General features: G+C 39.8%; 4 protein-coding genes across 5 annotated transcripts in view; 2 read left to right on the plus strand and 2 right to left on the minus strand.

Annotated features, from left to right (window-relative positions):
• The window catches only part of LOC139478470 (acetyl-coenzyme A synthetase, cytoplasmic-like), a 53,935-nt gene extending 48,568 nt beyond the window's left edge, over positions 1 to 5,367 (plus strand). For both annotated transcript variants that reach the window (XM_071260939.1, XM_071260940.1), the window contains exon 16: positions 415 to 5,367. In XM_071260939.1, the coding sequence (XP_071117040.1) occupies positions 415 to 614 (200 nt within the window). In that variant the 3' untranslated portion in view covers positions 615 to 5,367. The remainder of the gene's footprint in view (positions 1 to 414) is intronic.
• A 2,756-nt stretch (positions 5,368 to 8,123) lies between these two features.
• LOC139480132 (BTB and MATH domain-containing protein 38-like) lies at positions 8,124 to 12,645 on the minus strand. Its single transcript, XM_071263160.1, has one exon. The coding sequence runs from the start codon at positions 12,643 to 12,645 to the stop codon at positions 11,791 to 11,793; it is 855 nt and encodes a 284-aa protein (XP_071119261.1). The 3' UTR covers positions 8,124 to 11,790.
• A 2,531-nt stretch (positions 12,646 to 15,176) lies between these two features.
• LOC139480050 (serine/threonine-protein kinase mos-like) lies at positions 15,177 to 16,160 on the minus strand. Its single transcript, XM_071263031.1, has one exon. It carries the CDS (start codon positions 16,158 to 16,160, stop codon positions 15,177 to 15,179), a length of 984 nt encoding a protein of 327 aa, XP_071119132.1.
• A 1,570-nt stretch (positions 16,161 to 17,730) lies between these two features.
• Positions 17,731 to 22,894, plus strand: LOC139480178 (protein FAM133-like). The gene is made up of 3 exons (XM_071263209.1): positions 17,731 to 17,819; positions 19,533 to 19,784; positions 21,655 to 22,894. The coding sequence occupies exons 1-3, from the start codon at positions 17,804 to 17,806 to the stop codon at positions 21,942 to 21,944; spliced, it is 558 nt and encodes a 185-aa protein (XP_071119310.1). The 5' UTR covers positions 17,731 to 17,803; the 3' UTR covers positions 21,945 to 22,894.
• Positions 22,895 to 25,089: the final 2,195 nt, after the last annotated feature.

A 25,089-nucleotide genomic window follows, 5' to 3' on the forward strand; every position in this document is an offset into this window, starting at 1 on the left:
TTCTTAAATATATCCAGGAGATATATTCAGGAAGTTTATACAGATGATGAAGACTAAATGTTGTTATATATTCAGAATAACAATGTCTTGTTAATTTAGTAGTTTTTGTTTGTTTGTATGTTGTTAACGCTGCACTCAGCAATACTCCAGCAATGTGCTGTCTGTCTGTAAATAATCAAGTCTGCACCAGACAATCTGGTGATTTATAGCATGAGCATCGATCCACACAATGGGGATCCGATGACATGCATCAACCAATTCAACGAGTGTGACTACCCAACCCCGTTAGTCGCCTCTTATGACTAGCATAGGCATCCTTTAATGGCAAACATGGGTTTGTGAAGACCTATTCTAACCCATATCTTCACAGGTCATTTAGTAGTTTTATTCAATTTATCGGTATATTCATTTCAGTTCGCGCAAAGATCGGACCATTTGCTCAACCTGACTTCATCCAAAATGCTCCAGCTTTGCCCAAAACTCGATCAGGGAAAATCATGAGACGTATCTTGCGGAAAACAGCCGTCGGTGACCGCCAGCTTGGTGACACATCGACTCTGGCCGATGAAAGCGTCATCGATGCGTTGTTCCAGAACCGACCAAACGATGCATAAACTCATTACCTCTATTGTAAATATATCTGAAGTCAAGATGCAGTTGTTACAACAGCTAGGGTCTGTTTTAGCTCAATTATTATCAACAATAACTGGGATAGGATGAGTAAGATTGTGTGGGATATCACTGTTAGGCAGCTTGTTACATTCAGGTGATGTGTATCAGGAGTTGTTAGCACTTAGGTTGTGCATCATAGTTTCTCTATGTCTTCTTTGACAGAACGTTGTTTTTAGGGTTCTTATATTTTTTAGTGTAACAGTTAGTTTGTGTGCATTTCGGGAAACAGTTTATGGTTGCTCTTTTGGGTTGTCGGTTTTAGTGTGGATAAGATTTTAACTTTCAACTGTCTCTTGTACGGGCCGAACAAATGTGGACTTCATTGCAAGACGCCTTTGATGAGGTATGCAGTGAAATTAAGATGCAAAGTCAAGGGGCCCTTCTCATCACTCTTGATGTTAAATGCTACACATTTAGGGGTCTGGATTCAAGTACTATAGAGCAAGCATCAAGGCTCCACGGGCCCCATATTTCAAACACTGGGTAATTTTTTCAGTATGTTTGTGATAGCTTTGATGAAGTAATGCAAAGTATGTGATAGCTTTGAGGACATAATGCCAACAGTATATAGTAGCCTTGATGAAGTAATGTATCAGTGATGAAGTAATGCTAACAATATATGAAAGCTTTGATGAAATTACAACCTTGGCAAAATAACAGTAACGTTTAATGATAGCCTTGATGAAGTAAATGTAACAGTTTGCGATCTCAATGTACAACTCTTTCACAATCTTTCAAATTGATAGGAAGTACTGATGAATGATGATGTTTGAGAAGAATCCTACAATGAACTGAACAGAGAACCTGCAACATCACTTCATTATGGGGGCACAGTTGTCTGAGATGCCGCAACTCACTGTGCAGAGTTGAATGCGTTATGCATGCCCGAAATCTATTATCATGGGTTTGAATGTATGATGCCCTGATGATGTTTCTAGGCTTGTCAGCACCGTACCTGTGCTCATGGCTTTCACCAAAGTGGTGAACATCGTCAATCTGAATCACTTAGGGCCTTCCTTCAATGTGAAGCTAACACGCCATAATACAAATGCAATACTGTTTTAAGCATCATTATTGCATAATTACAAAACTCTTTGTAACAGAATTAGCAATATGTATCAACAAGAAAATCACTTGGGCACAGTTAGCTCATCTTGGTATCCAGGTCATTGATGCTTGCTCAAGCCTTCTTGGCTTACTGACAGCAACACTGTTATGCTTAATTACTGGCTGAATGGTATTACCATAAACCCTTGAATAAATGTTTACAGTATGGTCTATTGGCCTACAATGATATATGGGTGCCACAATTCACTGTGCACAGTTGCGCCCCTGATTGGTTGCTGAATCAGCAGATCGTATTTGTTCTGATATTGCGCATTGATTTGTCAGCACCATTCATGGGCTTTCCTTCCACATTGAACATACATGCCTTGATATTACAGAAATATTGTTCAAAGCAGTACTTTGTACTGTAAGGCCATTTTTTTATTAGTTGAACCATGGATCTACTGACCCTGTCTTCTTCAATACTGGATATATTTTTCTTCCAAACTTACACTTATTTTTTTTCGCTGAGAAGGACATTACTATGATTAAAAACAAATCTTCGATGAAACTTATGATGCTCAATTTGACATTAATATTTTGCAATTCAGTTTATGAGTTGGAGCGAAATTCCTTGCATAATGAATCTTAGAGTTATGTCCTTTGTCCTTGATACACAGACTCTGTCTTCCTTGAAAAAACGACAAAAAACCAAAGCTTCCAGCGGACAATGGCACTAAAGATTGTAAGTTTGTGGAAAAAATATATATCTGTGATCCAAAAAATTAAAAATATACTGGCCTAAGTGAGAATGGTTCTTTGTCTCGTCAGAATACCATAAAAATATTCTGTCGACAAATTAAACCTGAGTTGAGAGTATTAACCTGTCATCATGGTCTTAAAGATGATCAATTTGTGACATTTGCCATCCATTTTGTCTCACTGTTACAATGGTAGTAGCAGTAAACTTATGTTTTTGTGTTTATACTCATATGCCCCTTCAAGAAATACTATGTCTGATTTCTAGTTTTGCTGACTTTTTTGTTCTTTTGTGACAATTAGCAACTGACATTGATATTTGTTATATTACCGTCAATGTGCCATTCCTTACTCTCACACAGCAATGTGTGCAATATTACACAAGTACTCACAATTTTGTCACTTATTATTTGCCTATACATATCCTTTGTTTCTTGAATTTTATATCATTTATTTGTTGTTTTTGTTTGGGAAACTACTAAAACCTAAATATTTGTTTATTTTGCATTTATAAGCAAAACCACAAAATTAAGTTATGATCTATTTATTTGTAGAATCTAATGAGCATTGATAAACATATATATGGGCTGAACATTATTTAATGAAAGAAATTATCTTCCCGAGGCAAGTTTTTAAAGTCCGTTAACTCCCTTGCCTTATTAAGATGGAAATGAAATAATTACTAGAATTATGTAGACCTGTTTTTGTTTTTTTTTATCAGTAATTGATTTATTTTATGTGTTGTTAACTTAAGTCTTGTTTGTTAGGTGCTTGATAATACATGAAGGCCACAGAACATGTTACCAGGAACGAGAAATAATTACATTACATGAGGTGCAATATGAAATGTAGCTACAATGGAAGCTGAAGCAATATTAGTGATGTGATATGAACTGTATCACAGTGTTTTATGTGTTATTTGGGTAACACATTACACCTCCTTGTGAATTGCTACTTATTTCATTACATTGTCAGATTTTTGCAGAGCTTACTAACTTTTTGAAAACTGACACAGAATTATATCATGAATTGATACATGGCTAGTATAATTATAAGAAATGTTTCACATTCATGAAGTAATCATCATTGTAAGTAATGTATCACAATATTAGCATTGTGATATGAAAGGTATCTCAATATTAGCATTGTGATATGAAATGTTTCACAATACAAGTTCTGTCCTGTGAAGTGTGTCACAGTGCATACCCCATGGTTGTATTGTCACCCCTGTTAGCGGGCTATGTTTATCATTTCCTCAACCTTTTTAGTCTTATTTACAAAATAACCTGGTTTGCCTGATCCAAGTATGTAAGTTGCAATGGAGATATTGCAAAGTATTATTTTCTTTTCCAGTATTCTTTATTTGTATTGGCTATGAATCTCTCCAGTTATGTTTCATTCGGCCGGAACTATCCCAGTTCAAACTCTCAGCATAAGAAAAGTTAACCTCCATTGTCTTCATATTATCAAATATAAAGATACAATAGGAACTAATGATAACTTTTAAAAGCTATTAATTTAAGCATTTTGGTTCAGTAATGGTGCATTTCCTGTTCTACCATTCCATTTAACATACCGGTAACTCTGAATACCGTGTGTGATAGTGTGTGGTTTGTATTCAGAGCCCTGTCATCCAAGCATGAAAGGAGATACTACTACATTGATCTAACATTGGTATTGGTAGAGGGTGGCTACTGTGTGCTTGGTATCGCTAATATATGATGATAATGAGTTGCATCTGTGTGCAAGACAAAGGTAAATGTAAGGGGAAAATATCCTGTAATTTCTTCTTCCTAACTCCTTGGGTACATTGGTAAAGAGTAATAGGGTGTCCCATCCCAAACTTGTCAAATATGCAATAAGACCATAATAAATTGATGAATGTACTTTGAGCTCATTTTTATATGAAAACAAATGGTAAACATTAATCTGCAATACATTTTTTTACCATGGTCTCTGGGTGCCAGAAAGTCATGATGTGTATGTAAAAGTATAGCTTTTAACTATTACATAGCCTCATAAAGGGGTATGTGCACTACAGTATTCATTTGCGGAATTTATCTGTAATTTGGTGATTAGTTGCAAGTTACTTTGTGACCCGATTATGCACATTTCGATTTGCAGGACACTCCACCAAGAGTTACCAATTGACAAAGTAAAGGTCACATACCTTTCTCACCATGTCATCGCATTTCTGCTACACACCAGTGATTGTATGCCCTATGTACTGTACTTAATTACCTCAGGAGACCTGGAGATTGTGGTCTTTGACACAGTTATCTCCCTTTGTCCATCTTCACTGGATAGAAGTTTGTTTCATTGTCGTTTTTTTTACATAATTCAGTATTGATTTGTCTAATGGTGTTATTGGATTGATTAGAAGTGAATGAGTACAGTGCGTACAGTCCTCAATATGATATTGATAAAGTAAGGTAAGACCTGATTCACTTTACATGTGATTAATCATTTTGAATGAAATTGGTCCTACAATTTATGGGTTTATTAAATCGTGTGTCTTTGCATGAACATTTTTATTGGGGATCATGAACAGGTGGGATTTGAATTGTCCACGGTTGATAAGTGTTAATTTAGAGTGTCCCTTTTCGTAGAAATTTAGGACTCGCATTCCTAATCACATAGATCAGCAACTCATTTTTGACATAGCTGTAGCTATAGATAACTTTATACAGAGATCTCTAGGTATAAATATATATATATGGCAATATGTAACAGTTTAGACAAACTAATATGTATGTATTTAGCACAGTCATGTGTCTTTTATTGTATGGGTGGTAACTGGATGCAAGGCAGATGTTCATATCAGCTTCACAATACAGAATATCTTGGTTGTTAGTGTATGATAACATGTATGTCAGCAGAATAAATTTCTACAGGAACCATGTGGTTAATTTGGTTATTTGTCTTCATAAGTGCTCACAGATGTTAATGGTATGTGGGCACGCCAGAAACTTCTGATCGAGGGTTCGAATCCCGGTTCGCCCAGATTATGTTTCAAGGTTTTTGGTGGATTTCACCGAAGTGGTAAATGTCTAAGACCTGCATCACTTTGGGCTTTCCTTCCACATTAAGCAGACAGGCTGTGATGTAACCCAAGTCACACACTCACTTTATGGTGGTGCATCTCTCCAATCCAGGAAGTGCACTAATATCGGAAGTTGCTGTAGTCTAGTCGAAATAGACACACACTAAGTCAAAGACACTCACTGACATTGAATTACGATTGTCATAGCGCTGATATCTCTGTTGTGTTTGTTTGTTGTTTAATCCCGCACTCACCAAAATTCCAGTTATATGACTGTGGTCTGTATATAATCAGTCTGGACCAGACAATCCAGTGACTCACATCATGTGCATCGATCCACACATTTTGGATACCAAGACATGCATCAACCAAGTCAGCGAGCCTGACCACCCGATCCCATTAGTTGCCTCCTACGACAAGCATAGTCGCCAAACCAGTGACTTCAACCATGAGCAGCAATCCACGCCATTACGTTGCATTGACACACAATCAGCCAAATACCAGGGTGCGGTTGTACAAAACAGAGTCTATGTTAAGGTATGGGAGTTCCGATCACCTTAGCGCTAAGGTCGCTCTGAACAACGGCACCCAGAGCCTCACCAGGCGTTCGCTAGTCGATCCCCCACATTGGTACTATGTGTGAAGCCTATTTCTGGTGTTCCACGCCATGATATTGCTGGAATATTGCAAAAGCGGGACAAAACCATACTCACTCACATGGCAGCAACACCTGATAGTATAATAGGGAGAAGGAAGGTGGTATCGAGAACAAGACGTACACCTTACCCACTCATTCTGGTCCATCAGCATCCCCTACAGCCAGTCCATGGCTGAGCGTAGGTCTCCTCACTTACCAATCATTTTGTCCAATCAATCCCCAAATGGCATTAAGCAATAAAGGTGCTAACCTCTTGTTTCCAGAACAAAGTACAAGAAATCTTGGAACATATTTATTGATTTATTTCGCTTTCAAATTTCACATTTGATTATGTGGAAACAGACCAGGAGGATTGTACAATATTTGGCCTCTGGTGAAAAGCATTACAAAATATAACTGGCATTGTGGAATAAAGCACGCAGCAGGGTACGTTTACAATGTACAATGTTAAAGGACATGCAAACAGGACAACAGCATTCATCGCACTGTTCTCCGACTCTGACCATCAGTAACAATCATCAGAGTTAATCACCAGACAAAGGCAGAGCAAAGGTGAAAAGTTCCAATAGGAAAATTGACACATGCGTTTAAGTTGTGACCTTTACTTATTGTGAAAGATGGGGTTGACAGTTTAGGTGATGTGGGTTTTCTTGGGTGAAAGAAAATTTGGATTTCATGGAAAACGTGATACGCTTGTTAGATATAGTCCTTGTTTTTTAGGTTCCGCGACCCCTAAACTTTTCCCCAACCCAATTATATTTCATTTGTGTGTACGGTTAAGAAACAACTATTGCGATTCAAATTCTAACTTTTTTCTCACACCAGGGTGTATTGGACTCGCACAGGAACCAAGTTTCTGGTCAGTTTCTTCGTATTTCGAAGCGCGGGGAAAGAGGTCAAGTAGTACACTACTTCATAATTTACCTTCATATAGACCTGTGACCTACTTACGATTTAAAATTAAAAAATAAGGTCATCCCGGTACGTACCCATTCAGTTTTGAAAAAATGTCACGAACAAGGAGATATATTTTTTTCAAGTGGCCAAGAACGTGGTAAGTCGAGTTCAATATCGAAACGGGTGTGTCCAAACGATGGAACGTCAACACGTGCACTACATCTATCTGGTGAGTGAGTATGGTTTTACGCCGCTTTTAGCAATATTCCAGCAATATCACGGCGGGGCACACCAGAAATGGGCTTCAACATCTATCTGGTAGACATCCGTGTCAGGAATAGGAGTTTCCATTAATGTGATCATGTTATGGTAAATTCTTCACCAAAATCGGGTTCATTGAAACTATTCTCCTTGATACTTCACTCATGAAATTAATTTATTCAGCAAGTATCGGGAGACGGCGAAAAAGTGCACGTTTTGCACATGCATTTAGAATCTACTCGCAATGTGCCATATTCATCTTTGGGATGATTAGCGAATGGTGTACAATGCCACAGTGATACATGTTATCAAGTTGTGTGGAAGCGGACTGTAAATAATAGTAGGAGGAAGGCAAATCAGTGATTGGCTGAATCCGCAACGATCGACGCCATCGGGCAAAGAAGGTTCACACTCAATCACCCCGCAGTACACCAACACACAAATAGTAGGACCTCACATTTTTTATTTTTCGTTTCACGGGCCAGCCGCCCCTAATGAAAAGCAGCCGGTCTACGAAATAAGTCAAACATAAAAATATAATTTTTATTATGTCTCCGCTAGTATTATAGACCATCTTTTACAACATACATTGTTTTATATAAATTCTATGTATACATCACAATCTGTGATTCAAGAGGCCACCTGAAACTCCACAATAAATAAATAAATAAATAAATAAATAAATAAATAAATAAATAAATAAATAAATAAATAAATAAATAAATAAATAAATAAATAAATAAATAAATAAATAAATAAATAAATAAATATTTTTTATTTCGACCGACCCTGTGTGGCAAATCTGGAATGCATCCGTGAAACGTAACATTAAAAAAGTGTGGCCTAAAAGTTCAATGACACTGGAGGTCCACATTCAACGGTTATACGAAGTACCAATGCAATTAGTCCGTGTCGACAAATATCACATTTATAGCGTCCACTACTTATCACAATATGCTTGTTGTGTGACAAACAACACTTACAACACACGCAGTGTTTGTGGGATTCCTGAAATTTGCATGCATATACAGTCATTATATATTGCCAAGGAATTACTACAGGACACAGTAAATCGTCCCATAATGACAAAACTAGCACAACAGGAAACATTCATTTGAATTTCAGTGAACACATCATATGTATCTATAAGATACAAACACAGAGCCTGATGAATACAGGTATTAAAACACATGACTACAACAGGAAGTGATCGGCCTTAGCCACCGTGCAGGTTAATCTCGTGTCTTATTAGAACCGCCAATTAAATATTCGTGTTTGGTAAAACGGTTGGGGCTAGTACGGAACCCCATTTATGATTAGGCCGTGACACTTTTTTAATATTGTGAAAATTAATATAAAAAAACAAGTAGCTCTCTTAAAATTCAAATTATCAAGTTGAAAACTGTCTTGAACTATCTTGAAATACTGTGTGGAAAATTAAAGATAAATTGATTTTCGGGAAATGAACCCCCCACCCACACCATGATGTTTGTTTGTAAAACCGGAGGCCAAAGTATATTATTTCAGTATTTTGTAACCATTTTTAAAAATTAAACAATAACATAAAATGGTTGTCATGTCACTTTACGAATGGTATGATGCCAATACGCCACGTGTACAATACCATGCATGTTTTGGGTATAAATGGTAAAACGTATTATTGGGACTAATACACATGCCTACTCTAAAGTATCAACATTCTAAAGCCTGTAGGCGAGACCACGCATAATATTTGTTTGTTGTTTAATGCCACAATCAGCAATATTCCAGTTTTATGACAGCGGCCTGTAACCAAGTATGGGACAGACAATCCAATAATAATTATTGTGAGCATTTTTCCACCCAACGACACGCAATCAACGAAGACACCGCGTGTGACTACACGATCCATTTGGTCGCCTCTCACGACCAGCATGCACTGCTGGAGACCAGTTGTTCATCCTGACCAACAGTGTGAGTGAATGCTGTTTAACGCCGCAGGAGTAAGCCAGCTATATAAGGGTGACCTGTAAATAGTCGAGCCTGTAACAGGTGCGTGTGTAACTGCAATCATGATCAGCGATTCGGCCATGTTCTCAAGTAAAGTTTGTCTCATGTATAGACGGGAGTCACGAGTCAGTTGTCACGGGGAGGCAGTCTGTTGTGGGAGGAAAACCCAAACTGACGCAGAGCTTAGACCTTTAGCGTATCTATGAACGCCACGAGCACGGGTATGGCGCTGGCTGAGCTATAGATGTCATCGAATCTGGGATTCCAACACGCGGTCATAGATTTCGGACACATCGCACAGCGTCTGGTGGCGGCTTAGGAAATTGGGCTCTTGTGCCTCACAATTTCCTGTTTACATGTGTTTCAGCAAGTTATTTCAACAAAATAAACACAATATTAATCATAAAAAAGGTTACGTTTGAGGTATGGGGTTGAAATAGAAATATGAAAGAACAGTTTCACTGATATATCTTTAAATATACACCCATACTAAATACCCTGGAGTGTCATAGATGGAAGCACACATATTCACATGGTCTAAAGAAAATGTTTGTGAACGTTTTAAATGCGAACGTAGAAATCCAAAAATACTGGATTCAATACGTCAAAAACACATCCCAAGTCATCAGGCTTTTTGCAGCTACATTCATTTTGTATAAGCGGAAAATAAATCATTTCAATTTAAAATAATGCATTATTTGTTGTCTGTAAGACGTCAATGAAAACCCATCTCCACAATCAACTGTAGTACGACTACCATCAGTCAATACAATAAGTTTCACATAGCGATCATATGATATTGTAATATGGGAGTTGTAATGCCGAACGCGTTCGAGTGGGTGGTGAGGTGAAATGAGGTTTAACGTCGCGTCCAAGATTATTGCACTGATCTAGCGACGTGCATGCACGTGTGTGTGTGTGTGTGTGTGTGTGTGTGTGTGTGCGCGCGCTTGTACTAGTCCGGACTGATGCCGATTTATAGTGCTGGCCCACTGAGATACCATGCCGCAGTTTAACATGAATACCCCACTCAGACACAGTATACTGACTCCGAGCCGACCAGTCCTTGTTTTAGCCCTCTAATGCCGAGCGCCAGACAGGGTAACAACAAGTACAATATTTTAACGTCTTTTGGTATGACGCGGACGGGGATCGAACCCCGGACCTTCCGCTCTACCACTAGACCACGGAGAAGCAGTTCAAGCAGGTGTGATCCTTCATGTTAACTTATGAAGTGTTTTCCCCAAAAATCATGGAAAGTCCTTTGCCTTAAATCCGTTTCTCCAGATACTTTCAGTCAAAATTTCTTACATACAACTTCGAACGCATCGCCGCACGCACAGCGTAGACATTGCTACAGCGTATTACCGTTATGTACGGAGAACGTTCATTTTTTGTTCTGATCAAGACACGGGTGGTCATCTGATATGACACTTAAAATCGGAAGTTTCAAAAGCAGCGACATGAAATATGAAACATGTATAAGCTCGATAAAATTGGTCAAAAGTGGCCGAAAATAGAGTTTTACTACTTGGGTAAGTGTCTGTGTCTGAGTTAAACGTTCAGTCACACCGTTATGTTTCAGCATACTTTGCTCAATAACATTATATGAGTGACCCACGAAACCAACGAGCACGTATATCGTGCAGACAAACCCAGTGACATGATCTTGTTGGTTTGTTGTTTAACGCTGCACTCAGCAAATATTCCGTCTATATGACGGGGGTCTGCAAATAATCAAGACTGGATCAGACATTCCAGTGATTGATATCATGAGCATCGATCTACGTAATTGGCGAACCTGACCACCCGATCCCGTTAGTCGCCTCTTACAACAGGCATAGTCGCATATTTGCCTTTTACGGCAAGAATGGGTTGCTGAAGACCAACTAATACCCGGATCTTCACGGGTCAAGTAACATAATCAGGGCGACTCCCAGGATGTGTGTAAATACGTTTCCCTTGTAGAAGAGTATACAATATTCATACAGTTCTTAAAGTCTTTTGTTAACGTTAGCGTGAACTACATATCTTATCCTCACTCTGAACATAAGTTGTCAATCATAGATGTTCAAAACAAAAAACAGTCGTATTGTTACAAGTCTCCATCAACAGCACCATTGAAGAAGCGTCAATCAATCGGAATTCCCAGTGCATGTGTTCCGAATTCGGTTTCATAAGGTAGCCATTTGTCTCTTGCACATCGCCGTTTTGCATTCTGGGACATCGGTGAAACAACATACAGCTCAGCCTGGTTCCCTGGGTATGCTGCGCTGGCGCTACCAGCGCAACATACCCAGGGAACTAGGCTGCATACAGCTTCACACACAGACACATATATAAACCTTCTTTCAGAAAATCGATAGCAATTGTCTCTCTTCCAGACAAGCTCGTTTTGCACAGAATCGACAATCTAGGTGACCTCATGAAAAAGCACGAGCCATTATAATTATTATCATGATCACTACAGGGGTCGATACACGTTCGGCATGTCAGCAATCGCCACCTTCTTCTTGACAACGTATGTATTATCATCCTTGAAAGCAGATGCCAGTTTGTCAGTGAGGGATTTACACTGTCGAAGCTGTCGCAAACACTCTATGCTGTTGACGTTCAGGATGGAGGTGATGCACTCCAAGCACCTGCCACTTGCTACCCGTTCTTTGTGGTTCCGCCCACAGTCGAGCGAGCTATTCTGAATGGCTGTTATTAATCCGGGTAGATGACGGAGAATTTCCCTTGAAGGGCGTTCGATGAGCTCCAAACGTCGGAACAAAATATCGGCTTTAGCATCCCCGCTCAGTGAATTGAAATCAGAGTAGGACTTCATAACGTATGTCGGTCTGTAAACTGCCATGCTTGCAAATTTATCAAACGCTTTTCTCAAACAGTACCGGTCTGCCAGGTAGAGTATATGAGCGAGGTCGCTGTTCGAAGGGTTGTTTTTCTCGCATCGGCATAACAGATACGTTTCGCAGCGTTTCTTCAGCTGTTCCATTTGGTACTCGTCCGCCAGGGACAGGACGACATCTACGTTGTCCTTGTCGATCTGTTTCATCGTCGAGGGGTAGATACAAAGAAGGAATTCGACAAAGTCTCTGTATTTCTTGCCTGGGAGAGGAATCTCCATTGCAGATTTCTCTTTGAAGTCTGAATGAAACATGCGGCAGAAAACAGGCGAGGATAGCGCCAAGACGATTCTTTCAACATAGATCTTCTTGTCTTCGACTATGATTATAAGATCTGTTGTAGCGGATTCATTGGTAAACATAACATTTTCGTCCTCAGAACTATCGTCTGATGCCAGGTTTTCCGCCATCTTGGAATACTGAGTCAGAAGCGATCGATACAGCGATGACGGAATTGGCAAACTTCTCCCGCAGGCGAGGTGGAGTTGTAACCATCACAATTGTAGTATTGATTCCATTACGTGTTTGAAGGAGTTTAATGAGTGAACTTTGAGTCGGGATGCCCAGTTCTTCATGTTAACGACGTGGCAGTGGGAATATTATCAAAGTATAACTATCGCGCAATAAAATGGGATAATGGCCAACACAGAAGTCAAGTGCCTGACTGAGTGAGGCAGTTGGAATTTGAGCCGCTTTTAGCATTATTCCCATCAATCGCGGCGCGGGACAATGCAATGCATTCTTTCGGCCAACCTCGCCCTATTCCGTAATCGAACCGGAAAATGCCGATCGTGTTCAGAGAGCACGACATCAAGTCTTGTACCCACTTAGGAATTCGAACCAAGATCATGGGCGAGCCCACCGTTCAACCAATACGTTACGCTACCGGTTTCACTATATATAGGTACATTAAGTAACATTAACGTCAACAACATTGGTAACTCTTTGGTAAAGGAATAGGTATAATAAATATCATGAAATTATTTAAACATGGTCCTTAATGATTTCTGTAATCTCGACGGTACCGTCGCCGGTTAAATTGTCCGTATTGTAACGAACACTTAATACGGAATAATGCCCCTTTGTGTATTAAGATCGGTGGTGGATCCAGAGGGGGAGTTGTGGCCAGACCACCCCGTTTCTTATTACATCTGATGACAGTTTGTATGAGCATTGCCTACCATGATATTATGTTGATTTGTTTGTTAAAGTAAAATAATTTTACCCACATTCACATACAGCATTTGATGTTTTAAATTTAAGTCCAATCTGATGCAAACAATAAAGTCAGGCACACAGTATGTATTTAAGTAATTTGTTTCCTGGAAATTACGTGCACTCCGTGACGGGTATATGAGCCAAGTTTAGCAAATACACGTGCTGCGCGTGCAAGATATGGCATATAGAGCCTTTCTTTGGGGTACCTGTAATTTGATGCCGTGCGTGCTGCACGATATTAGGTCGAACCTTGTCAGTGTCAAGTGAATAAATAAGGCAACGTCGTTGATAACAATAGTTTATTTCGTAAAGTTGATTGACGTGTGGGTCTTACTGGTATTTACAACTCATGGGCGATAACTCATGTAGATCATAGAACTTATTTAGACCACATACATGGGAAAATATTACATTTATAAATAAGGACTAAATCGGAAAAGATTTCCGTCAGTAACCCTGCTTCCAATTCATTTTCCTGTGCTAAATAAATGATACTTTTAACCAGGGGTATGTTTTTTTCAAACTTTGCGGCAGGGTTTACGTTCGGAAGCTTTACCTATAAATCTAAAATAGTGAAAGTGTATTGCAAGAACAAATTGGGTTACACTTCACAGAACATCGACACTGATTCTGATTTCAATATTTACAAGTTGCTTTCTTCCCTAACTATGTTACAAGCAGTGTCATCTAACATATCGAATACAAAATAAAAGCATTTTGTCTCATTGTAAAAAAGGTAAAAATGCGAAAGTGTATATGTACAAATTAATTACAACATAGAAAGGAACAATTCCGTGATATTAGTCCTTTTACAATTTTTTACAAAATATACAACTTGTGATCAGTGAGAGGAAGTTAGTAGGTCAATAGGTTATAGATTTACAACACGTGCTGTTTCGATATGGTACAATTTTTCAGGTTGGCAAAAACGCCAATGTCTGATAATATATACAGCTGTGTAAATGTACAGTATATGTCATACCAACAACATGACAAAATAAAACTTGGACAGATTCAAACTATATACATGACGTCACAACATTCGATGTATAACAATGTATAAAAAAATATTAACAATAACATTTTTTGTCTCCATTGAAATAATGGATATAACAGATGATACTATTTTTTTTCTATTTTTTTTAATCATATATCTCATATACAGGCCTACGGGCACTTGTTCGGAGCGTGAACAACACACAAGACACTCCGGTTATGATATCAATTCAGTAAGTATGATCCATATATATATATATACATAAAGCAGCGTTAAAGTTCGCTGCAGACAAGATACAAATACTTTGAACAATGTAGCACAAATTAAATAAACATAATTAATGAATATATTCAGCACTTTTTTATAAATCACGATCGCAAAGTAGTAGCACCTTATATCACGATAGACTGTCGGGTGCACATTTATTAACAGCTGAAATAATACCCTTGGCACCATCAAAACAAAAGCAGTCATCAGATATGTCAGCGTGACCCACGGAACATATAGAAACCCCATATAGAAATTATGTCATGGGGACACAAAGTGTGATAAGTATCTCAACCTAAAACACGGATCACTATTGTTCATTTCATATCAAGCAAGTCAAATCGAAACATCACGAGCAATGGTGTTGGTAACCTCTGATAATGTTGGCCAATCTTCGATGCTATCTCGGTAACAGAGCACTGAGGTCACATGAAATGAATCATGTTGAAAAATACCAACCTAGTCGAGATATTGTTTCCAAGTTTCCAAGATTTCCATCAAATCAGTGGACGTCGGTCTGTCTTCCGGGCCAGCAACCCAGCACTGGGTGTACAGATCTTGATACAGTTTATCAAACGGCTCATCTCCAATCACGGGATGTTTTGGTCGGAGTCCATACGCGACGACACCGAAGATGACAACGTGCTGGTTTTCATTAGCGTAGGGAGTTTCCCGACTTAGCATCTGCCACAATGTCACTCCAAAGGAATAAATGTCAGCTTGTAAAGACGGCGGCCCTCCTTTGAGGAGTTCAGGTGCCCGGTATGCAAAGGTTCCGGTTAACGCAGATCGGTTTGTGGGACTAACTCGACCCGTATTGAACTCCACTTCTTGACAACAACCAAAGTCGCCCAACTTGCAGTCGTCATCTTGGGTGAGAAGAATGTTCACCGGTTTAATGTCCAAGTGTACAATGCAGTTGTCGTGAGCGTATTGGATAGCACTTGCAATCTGAAGGGCGTACTTCAGCCTCCGTACCATACACAACTGCTGGTCCATATTGTTTATAACACCGTGTAGTGTCTGGTCGCTCACATACTCCATCACTATCCATGCACCGTCGTTGAAGTCCTCCAGCGTCGTTGCAGTGAGGGTCCTGACAATATGGGGATGTTTGAAGTTCAAAATCGCCAGCTCAGCCTTGAAGCTCTGTATTTGAGCTTGGGGGTTCTTGGTTACAGCGTGGAGAATTTTGACTGCAACTTCTTTGTTTTTGTACGTCCCCAAATACACCGACCCAAACCCCCCTGAGCCTAACAAACGACCCAGGGAAACGTCTTTTTTCGATAAGGTTGCACCACTGAGACTTTCAATGGTATAGTCATATGTATTGTTTGGTAAACTCAGGGATCGCGACTGGCGATAAATCACATCACACACCATCGCGATATCAGTACCGTCCTCCGTCGGTCCGTCGTCTGCGCCCTCTGCAACTTTCGGCATCACGTAACAAACGCCTTTTCAGGCAAACTGGTATATTTCATTTTCAGCACAATGTTGCGCGTGTCGAAAGCTGTACTGCCACCTTATAGCTTTAAAGTAGTCCTTAAACGCCAGAAAGTGATCGGTAGACAAAATATTTCAAACGGATTATCGCTTGAACATACAAACTATTCTCACTCGTTGTCTGAGTAGACTTGGCAAAATTACAAATTTGGATGAAATGAAAACATTGCGATTTCAAGCATTGGCTATTGTCCTGTAATCTGACGCCACGCGTTCTGCGAGTTTCACGTACTTGTTTTGCTAGTGACCATGTTTTGATTGACCAGGACCTAAATGGATAGGCGTCTATCACCATAACACACTGGCGAAAGTTCCGTGCAAAATGCTTGCACGTTTTAGTACAAGATTGTCAGGTAATGATGACGTTTTGTAGTGATGTAAATTTCAGTGTAAGTCCAAGCTATTTTACAAATAATAACACTATACGTGTTCATAAATTCATATAGATACGGCTCCGTCCGAACCCACTTAAAATATTTCACATGGCCAATATCTTGTTTATTTGTTCAATGCAAAGCTATTTCTGTAAACACATTTGATAATAAATCGTAACTTATAATAGAAAGGGGGCTGGCGGAAGGATTCCGTTGAGTTGGCTTACCAAGTTTATCCGCTGTGTAAATCGTCATTTTGGACACCCCCTCCAAACACCAACCAACCAAACAACAAAAATAATTTTAAAAGAAGAAGAAAAAAACACCAAAACCAAAACACCAATAAAAACAACCTTAACTACCACCCCCCCCCCAAAAAAAACCCCACACCAAACAAACAAAAAACAACAACCCCAACCCCCCCCCCCAAAAAAAAAACAAACAAACAGCAACAACAAACAAACACCCCCCCCCCCCCCCCCCAAAAAAAAAAATAAAAAAAATACAAACCCCAAAAAACAAACAACAACAACATGAAAAACAACAGTTTTAAAGCAAATTTACCTTAAACTTTATACCTAAAACACACACATATTTTGAAATACGACCATGGTATCATCTGACTGAGTAATTCTTCATTACACTTTGGATCGTTCTAAGTACAAAACCTTTATCTGTAAAAGCTGGGTGAGTCAAAATGTATTTTAATCAGTACTTATTGAACAGGGTGCAGGCGAAAAGGCACCTCAGCAAAACGTCATCGACTTCTTGGGCGAAAACGGCACCTCTATTTTTAATAACGATAAGAACGATTTATGTAGTGGTATATATGATTTATTTACATGCTTCATTATGTTGTGTTGTATATGTTTTTCTTGTGCGGGGACACGGTCGGTTATATTCTTGTATTCTTGTGATGTCGGCAGCCAGCAGAAAGGGGAGATATGACAGACAACAACTTCGTAACAACAATGCCTATATTGTTTTTATTGTCGCATAAATCCTCGTACTCCTTTTTTTTTAAGCAACATCACTAATCTGTTACCACGCCTAAATAGCATCTAATGCTTTTTTGGAGTTATGTCCCTTTGTTTACACTCGCTAGGTGACACTGATAAAAGCACTTCCGTTAAAATTGGTTAGCTTTTTAAGAACAGGCATGCAGTTTGATATTATCAAAATATGGTACGATAAACAGACGTGAAGATGGACAAAGATTCATGTAAGTGCAGTCTGTTACACGGAGCCCATTTCCTATAACATTTACAGTTTTGTTACGGTAACAAAAACGTGTATATTAGTAAACCCTCAGTTGTGAGGGGTTAACATTAGGCGACAGCAACACTACAGGGGTAGACAACAGGTATAGAGTCCGCTAGCCCAAGGACGTTTCCCAACAGTTAAAATATCACGATGGGTAGTAGATCTTTTATGGGATGTGTATATTACATCGCTATTCGGGATACCGTTTCCAGTCCAGGGTCGATTTGTCAATCTGGGCGCGCGCATTATTCATTGTTATTGGAAACATCTCAATGTCTGAAATAAGTTTCTTCACTACTTCTCGTCAACTGACAACACATTTAATTCATTGTGGTTGGTTACTTGTGTCACACCGTGTTTGCTTCATGTGGGAAAAGAGTCTGATGTGATGCATGATTTCATCAACTTTGGTTCAATATATCCGGCCATGAGCATGGGTGTTGTGGCAAATCTGGATTCGATGCTATGTAAAAACTGAAATACTGTTCAAAGGTTTCACTCACTTTGAGTATATAAATGCCAACTACTCCTACTAATATAATGGTAACTGTGAGTGACTGAGTGAGTTTGGTTTTACGCCGCTTTTAGTAATATATTCCAGCAATATCATGGCGTGGGACACCAGAAATGGGCTTCACACATTGTACCCATATCGGGAATCGAACCCGGGTCTTCGGCGTGACGAGCGAACGCTTTAACCACTAGGCTACCCGACCGCCCCTATAAAGGTAACAATATTTGTCAGGGCATTATCATTTTACAGAAGCTCGAGGTCTGCCGTAAATAGCCTGACGAAGGAGGCTAGTTGAACAGATCAAGGATAGAATATTAGCTAACCCCAAAATGATCAAAACAACAAACAGCAACACAAGTTTAGTAGCTGTATTAAGAACCTCACAACGGAGGTCACTGAGTTACGTATAGCAACGTCATAGACTATGATATAAGATGACGCCACAAACAAGACATGTGACGCCAGTGATGTCACATGACAATAGAACAGATAGCAGCCCGTCATTAGGGAAATGCAGGCTGCTGTCAAGTTACAGTGGCCCACAGATTTCTGATAACATTCAGCCTTTTTGTGATAATTCTATCTATTTTAGCTATAAGGGAAGGTAATGCCCGATGGGACATTAAGTTCCAATAAATGGTCCCATACATGTTACTTTAAGGTCAACTCAGAATAGGTACAGGTTCTATTTGGCATCTGTTTAATGATGTAGTTTTTTAAATATTTTGCCTCAGCTAAAGAATGTCTGCAAATAAACACACGGACAAAAGAAACACAAAAAACATACATGTTGGTTAATAGATGAAGAATTACTCATATTCAAGAGATATAGTTTGGTTTGATGCACAAACAAACATACTTGTATGTTGTTTGAATCAACGCTCATGAACATATCACATGTGACAAGATGCACCATTTGTCTCGGGCAGGATTTGGGTGTTAAGTTTGAAAATCACGTACAGCATATCGTGATAAGAATAGAGACACTGTGGTAACACTTGACTGATTGTTAGTTTTGTCATTAAGTGGTACACATTGGAAACATCTCTTAATGTACATTATTCTCTCTATGTTTCAATGATTCATGCTTCTTTTGGCGTTAAGTATCTATTCAATAATTTGAATTTCTTTTTCTGTTATGACATGCCCATGTTTCAGTTTTCAAGGACAGAGTGCTACACAGACTCTATGGAGACAAAGATACTGACCTGGTGAAGCATCAGAATGATAAGTCATCACATGAGACAACCAGGACAAGCCCCAGCCACCAGGTGGCTACAAAGAGGAAGGTGTACACCGTGTCTCCAGCTCCCTGTGACTGGGGGGACAACTCTGTCAACAACAATGTCAAAACCTCAGCAGAGTTACCTCCCGTCTCCAGTGAATCAGCCTCGTCAGAGACAAACGAATGTAAGTGTCTGTTTCTGGTATATGTATATGGCTATCTAATATGTATTGTTCTTATATCTGTGCTGATGTATCTTTGGAGACAGAAACAGATTGTTTTGGCTGGCTTGACGAGTCTATGCATAGTCCAATACAAAATAGCGTAACATAACTACATGGAGACTGTCGTGCAGATTTTGGTCAACTGCAGGGTTTACCAATCATTTGTAGTAAAAAGGGTACTCAAGTGATTTGATGCACTTCATGAGGTGAAACCTGTCTAATTACGTATAGATCTTGATTATTGATCAGATTGTCTTGACCGGGGGCCGACAGTTTGTTTGAAGCAAATGCAAGTGATATAAGAAATGGTATCTGATTGGTCAATGGAAGGGACATAACTCATAATAGCCACTGGTGGCGCTACAATCGAGCTTGGAAATTCCAGCCTAGTTTGGCAAGGGTGGAAACCGGAATTTTATGGTCAGTTAACTCCCTTGCCTCATGAAGATGGGTGTGTGTGAGTATGTGGGGTATAAATTATGGACCAGCCCTCGGGACCACTCACTTTAGATGCCAGCAAGCTTTCTGACATTTCTGCTTGACACATAACATGTTTTGGACCACCAGGTAAGTTGTCCCTGAAGAGTGAGTGATTATCGTTTGACGCTGCTTTTAGCAATATTCCAGCAATGTCACTTCGGGGAACTCCAGAAATTGGCTTCACACATTGTACCCGTGTCAGGAATCGAACCCGGGTCTTCAGCGTGACGAACGAGCGCTTTAACCCCGGGCCTACACGACCCCCCTGACCCTGAAGAAAGGCTAACGAATTTTCATTTGTATCCATAATGTCAGATGTAAACCTGTGTTAGAATGATGTATTTTCTCAAGGCACTGTTGTATAAGGGCAGACTCTAGATGGGAATATCGCCAAGCCATACCAAGTTCAGTCAGTTCAGTTGTGGGCAGACTTGCTGACTTGGTTGATACATGTCAATTGTGTAGATTGATGCTCATGATGTCAATCACTGGATGACTGAGTTCAGTAGGAGGAGACCAATCGACCAGGTCACACATTGTGTTCAGTCGATTCTCATTTTCGTCCTCATATTCTGCCTTAGTATCTCTAGTTGGGTCAGCCTATATATATTTTGTAATGTGGCATGACCTTGGTGTTTGAGGTGAGGTGAAATTGGGTTTAACGTCGCGTCCAAGATTATTGCACTTATATAGCGACGTGCATGCACGTGTATGTGTGTGTGTGGCTGCTTGTACTAGTCCGGACTGATGCCGATTTATAGTGCTAGCTCACTGAGATACCATGCCGCAGTTTAACACGAATACCCCACTCAGACACAGTATACTGACTCCGAGCCGACCAGTCCTTGTTTTAGCCCCTTAATGCCGAGCGCCAGACAGGGTAACAACAAGTACAATCTTTTAACGTCTTTTTGTATGACACGGCCCGGGATCGAACCCTGGACCTTCCGCTCTCCGGGCGGACGCTCTACCACAAGACCACGGAGGCGGACCTTGGTGTTTGAAATCATGTTGACCCGTGAAGATCAGGGGTAGAATAGGTCTTCAGCAACCCATTCTTACCATAAAAGGCGACTATGCTTTTTGTAAGAGACGACTAATGGGACTGGGTGGTCAAGCTTGCTGACTTGGTTGATGCATGTCATCGTATCCCAATTGCGTGGATCTATGCTCAAGATGTCAATCACTGGATTGTCTGGTTCAGACTTTACGGACAGTCATCATATAGCTGGGATATTGCTGAGTGCAGCAATAAACAACAAACAACCAAACAGACATTGAAATCGTGCTGTATTGAACTAATTATTTTTTTGTAAATGTAAGTTATTCATATTGCATTTTGGTGTTTCAGCTGATGATGGCGCTCAAACACCATATAAAAGGAGAAAAAGAAGAGGAAAAAGGTTTAAGATTGATCCAAATAAAGCTGATGTGCTTCGAAGTGAGTCAGGACCATTGGATGTAAAATCTGAATCATCAAAACAAACAAACAATTTTGATTCCAATTCAGGTGATCAGACAAAATTGACAAAAAATCAGAAGAGGAAGTTAAAGAAAAAGAAACGGAAAGAGAAGGTGAAGGAAAGTTTGCCCAGTGACCTCAACACGGAGTTTGTGTACGGAGCAACGTGTGACCATTGACCTCAACACAGAGTGTGTGTGTGGAGGAACATGTGACCATTGACCTCAACACAGAGTTTGTGTACGGAGCTACGTGTGACCATTGACCTCAACACAGAGTGTGTGTGTGGAAGAACATGTGACCATTGACCTCAACACAGAGTTTGTGTATGGAGGAACGTGTGACCATTGACCTCAACCCAGAGTTTGTGTGTGGAGGAACGTGTGACCCAGAGTCAACCCAGAGTTTGTGTGTGGAGGAACGTGTGACCTCAATACAGAGTTTGTGTGTGGAGGAACATGTGACCTAAACACAGAGTTTGTGTCTGGAGGAACGTGTGACCTCAATACAGAGTTTGTGTGTGGAGGAACGTTTGACCTCAATACAGAGTTTGTGTGTGGAGGAACGTGTGACCTCAACATAGAGTTTGTGTATGAAGGAACGTGTGACCTCAACACAGAGTTTGTGTATGGAGGAACGTGTGACCATTGACCTCAACACAGAGTTTGTGTCTGGAGGAACGTGTGACCTCAATACAGAGTTTGTGTGTGGAGGAACGTGTGACCTCAATACAGAGTGTGTGTGTGGAGGAATGTGTGACCTCAACACAGAGTTTGTGTATGGAGGAACGTGTGACCTCAACACAGAGTTTGTGTGTGGAGGAACGTGTGACCTCAACACCGAGTTTGTGTGTGGAGGAACGTGTGACCTCAACACAGAGTTTGTGTGTGGAGGAACGTGTGACCTCAACACAGAGTTTGTGTATGGAGGAACGTGTGACCTCAACACAGAGTTTGTGTATGGAGGAACGTGTGACCTCAACCCAGAAGGTGTGTGGAGGGACATGTGACCAATGACCTAACACAGAGTTTGTGTGTGGAGGAAGGTGTGACTATTGATCTCAGCACAAGTTTGTGTGTTGATCAACGTGTGACCAGTGACCTGAACAAAGTTTGTGTGTTATTCAAAGAATGTGTGATGTCAAAACAGTTTGTGCTTGAACAACATGTGATACAGAAATTGTGTTTTGACATAATAAATATGACACTTTTGAATTTAAATCAGAACCATTTTTTTCTGCAGATGTATTTGTACAGTGGAACTTGTCAAAACCTTGCCGTGGCCAAAAGTTTAATTTGGTTAGGCAGTAGTCCGGATTAGTCAAGATTCATTCAGTTGATGCATGTGATTTATCGGAGACAAAATCCATAATCAGAAAATATATTCAGCATGTTCAGAAATAGATTACATTTGTTTTTATTTGCATCATCACCATCATCATGACCCCATTGATGTATTAAATAAATATAAAATACATCTACAAAACAATACAAAATCAAAGCAACTATTAACATATTAAATTGGGAGACAAACATGCTGTGTTTTCAATGTAGAGCAAGGCTACCTTTAGATTTAACCGTGCTAAATTGATTTTGGAACTGACCTAGCATTACTTTAAGTGGATACATTTGATAAGAATTATAAGTAAAGAAGATCATGAAGATTGTTTGACAGATATTTATTGCATATTAAAATGATTAATGTATACATTTCACGCTATCATATTAACTTCAGGAAATGCCAAATAAGACACATTCCAAAGAGACGGGTCAGATTATTTGGTGAACATTGCAAAGTTTCTGTTACATGAGTTAGCACAATGTTATTTGGTTGATACCCCACAAATTCAATATCTCTGATCATAAACAACTATTGGGAACAGGTAGATAAATGAACTGCCTAACATGAACATGATGAAAGATACTTGTAATCAATAAATGCTCATTTAACATTTTTCTTACCCTAAAGAACAGAACTCTAAAAAAAACCCAATATGCTCCTTCCGATTACAGGACTATTTAAAGTACCCAAAAAAGCAGACCCTTGAAGATTCCCTGGTAGAATTGATCTTCAGCAACCCATACTTTCCGTAAAAGGCGACTATGCTTGTCGTAAAAGGCCACTAAGGGGATCGGGTGGTCAGGCTCGCTGACTTGGTTGATACATGTCATCCATCCCAATTGCGTGGATCGATGCTCATGATGTCAATCACTGGATTGTCTGGTCCAGACTTGATTATTTTACAGACCGCCGTCATATAGCTGGAATATTGCTGAGTGCAGCGTTAAACAACAAACAAACAAATAAAAAAAGAGCAAAAATTGTTCCAAATCTTCCAATTTATGTCCTTACTGGTCCAAATGAAACTACAAGATGATTAAAAGTCCTGTACAGTGCATCTTGTATCTTTCCACCTACTGGTCACTTTTTTTTAACTATTGAGATCCGTAAACCAGAAAACAAATTTGGCATACAGTGATAAAAAATTTTTTTGGAAAAGATTCAGTTTTAGTCATATACATCTCCATTGTTGTATCAATACGATCTTTACCATTGGCAGTAAAAAGAAATACCTTGTTATTCTAAAAAAAATTATTTTTACGTCAGCGAATCCATAAACCAAGCAAAATAAGTGTGAAAAGTGTAATTAATTGAGTCTGGACCAGATAATCCAGTGATTGATATCAGGAGCATCGATACACGCTGTTTGGATACGATGACACGCATCAGCCAAGTCAATGAGCAGGCTAGTCGCCCCTCACATAGCATGGGTTGCTGAAGACCTTCTAACCAGGATCGTCATTGGTCAACACGTTAATGAAGTACAACCTCAGAAAACACGGGCAGATACTGTATGATGGACCGCCTCTGTGGTCTAGTGGTAGAGCGTCCGCCCGGAGAGCGGAAGGTCCGGGGTTCGATCCCCGGTCGCGTCATACCAAAAGACGTTAAAAGATGGTACTTGTTGTACCCAGTCTGGCGCTCGACATTAAGGGGCTAAAACAAGGACGCGGCATGGTATCTCGGTGAGCTAGCACTATAAATCGGCATTAGTCCGGACTAGTACAAGCAGCCACACACACACGTGCATGCACGTCGCTATATAAGTGCAATAATCTTGGACGCGACGTTAAACCCCATTTCATCTCATCTCATCTGTATGATGGATTTTAAAACGTTTAACACGAGAAGGCAGGAAGAAGAATGTTTATTTCTTATGAATCACGGCGGGGACATTGAGAAGTTGACAAGCAGAAACTATTTACAGTGATGAGACAATAGTTCGTGGAGCATACACAGTCCACATTTAACATACTGACCTTT

This window comes from Haliotis cracherodii, unplaced genomic scaffold (genome assembly GCF_022045235.1).
Source record: "Haliotis cracherodii isolate W230 unplaced genomic scaffold, xgHalCrac1.p SCAF_4, whole genome shotgun sequence".
Lineage (NCBI taxonomy): Eukaryota > Metazoa > Mollusca > Gastropoda > Lepetellida > Haliotidae > Haliotis > Haliotis cracherodii.

Excerpts from the sequence above, each read along its gene's own strand:
- LOC139480178 (XM_071263209.1), top strand. Across the intron at positions 19,785-21,654 it reads CTCGTCAGAGACAAACGAAT|CTGATGATGGCGCTCAAACA; the intron begins GTAAGTGTCTGT and ends TTGGTGTTTCAG.
- LOC139480132 (XM_071263160.1), bottom strand. The coding sequence starts at position 12,645 with ATGGCGGAAAACCTGGCATCAGACGATAGTTCTGAGGACGAAAATGTT.
- LOC139480050 (XM_071263031.1), bottom strand. The coding sequence starts at position 16,160 with ATGCCGAAAGTTGCAGAGGGCGCAGACGACGGACCGACGGAGGACGGT.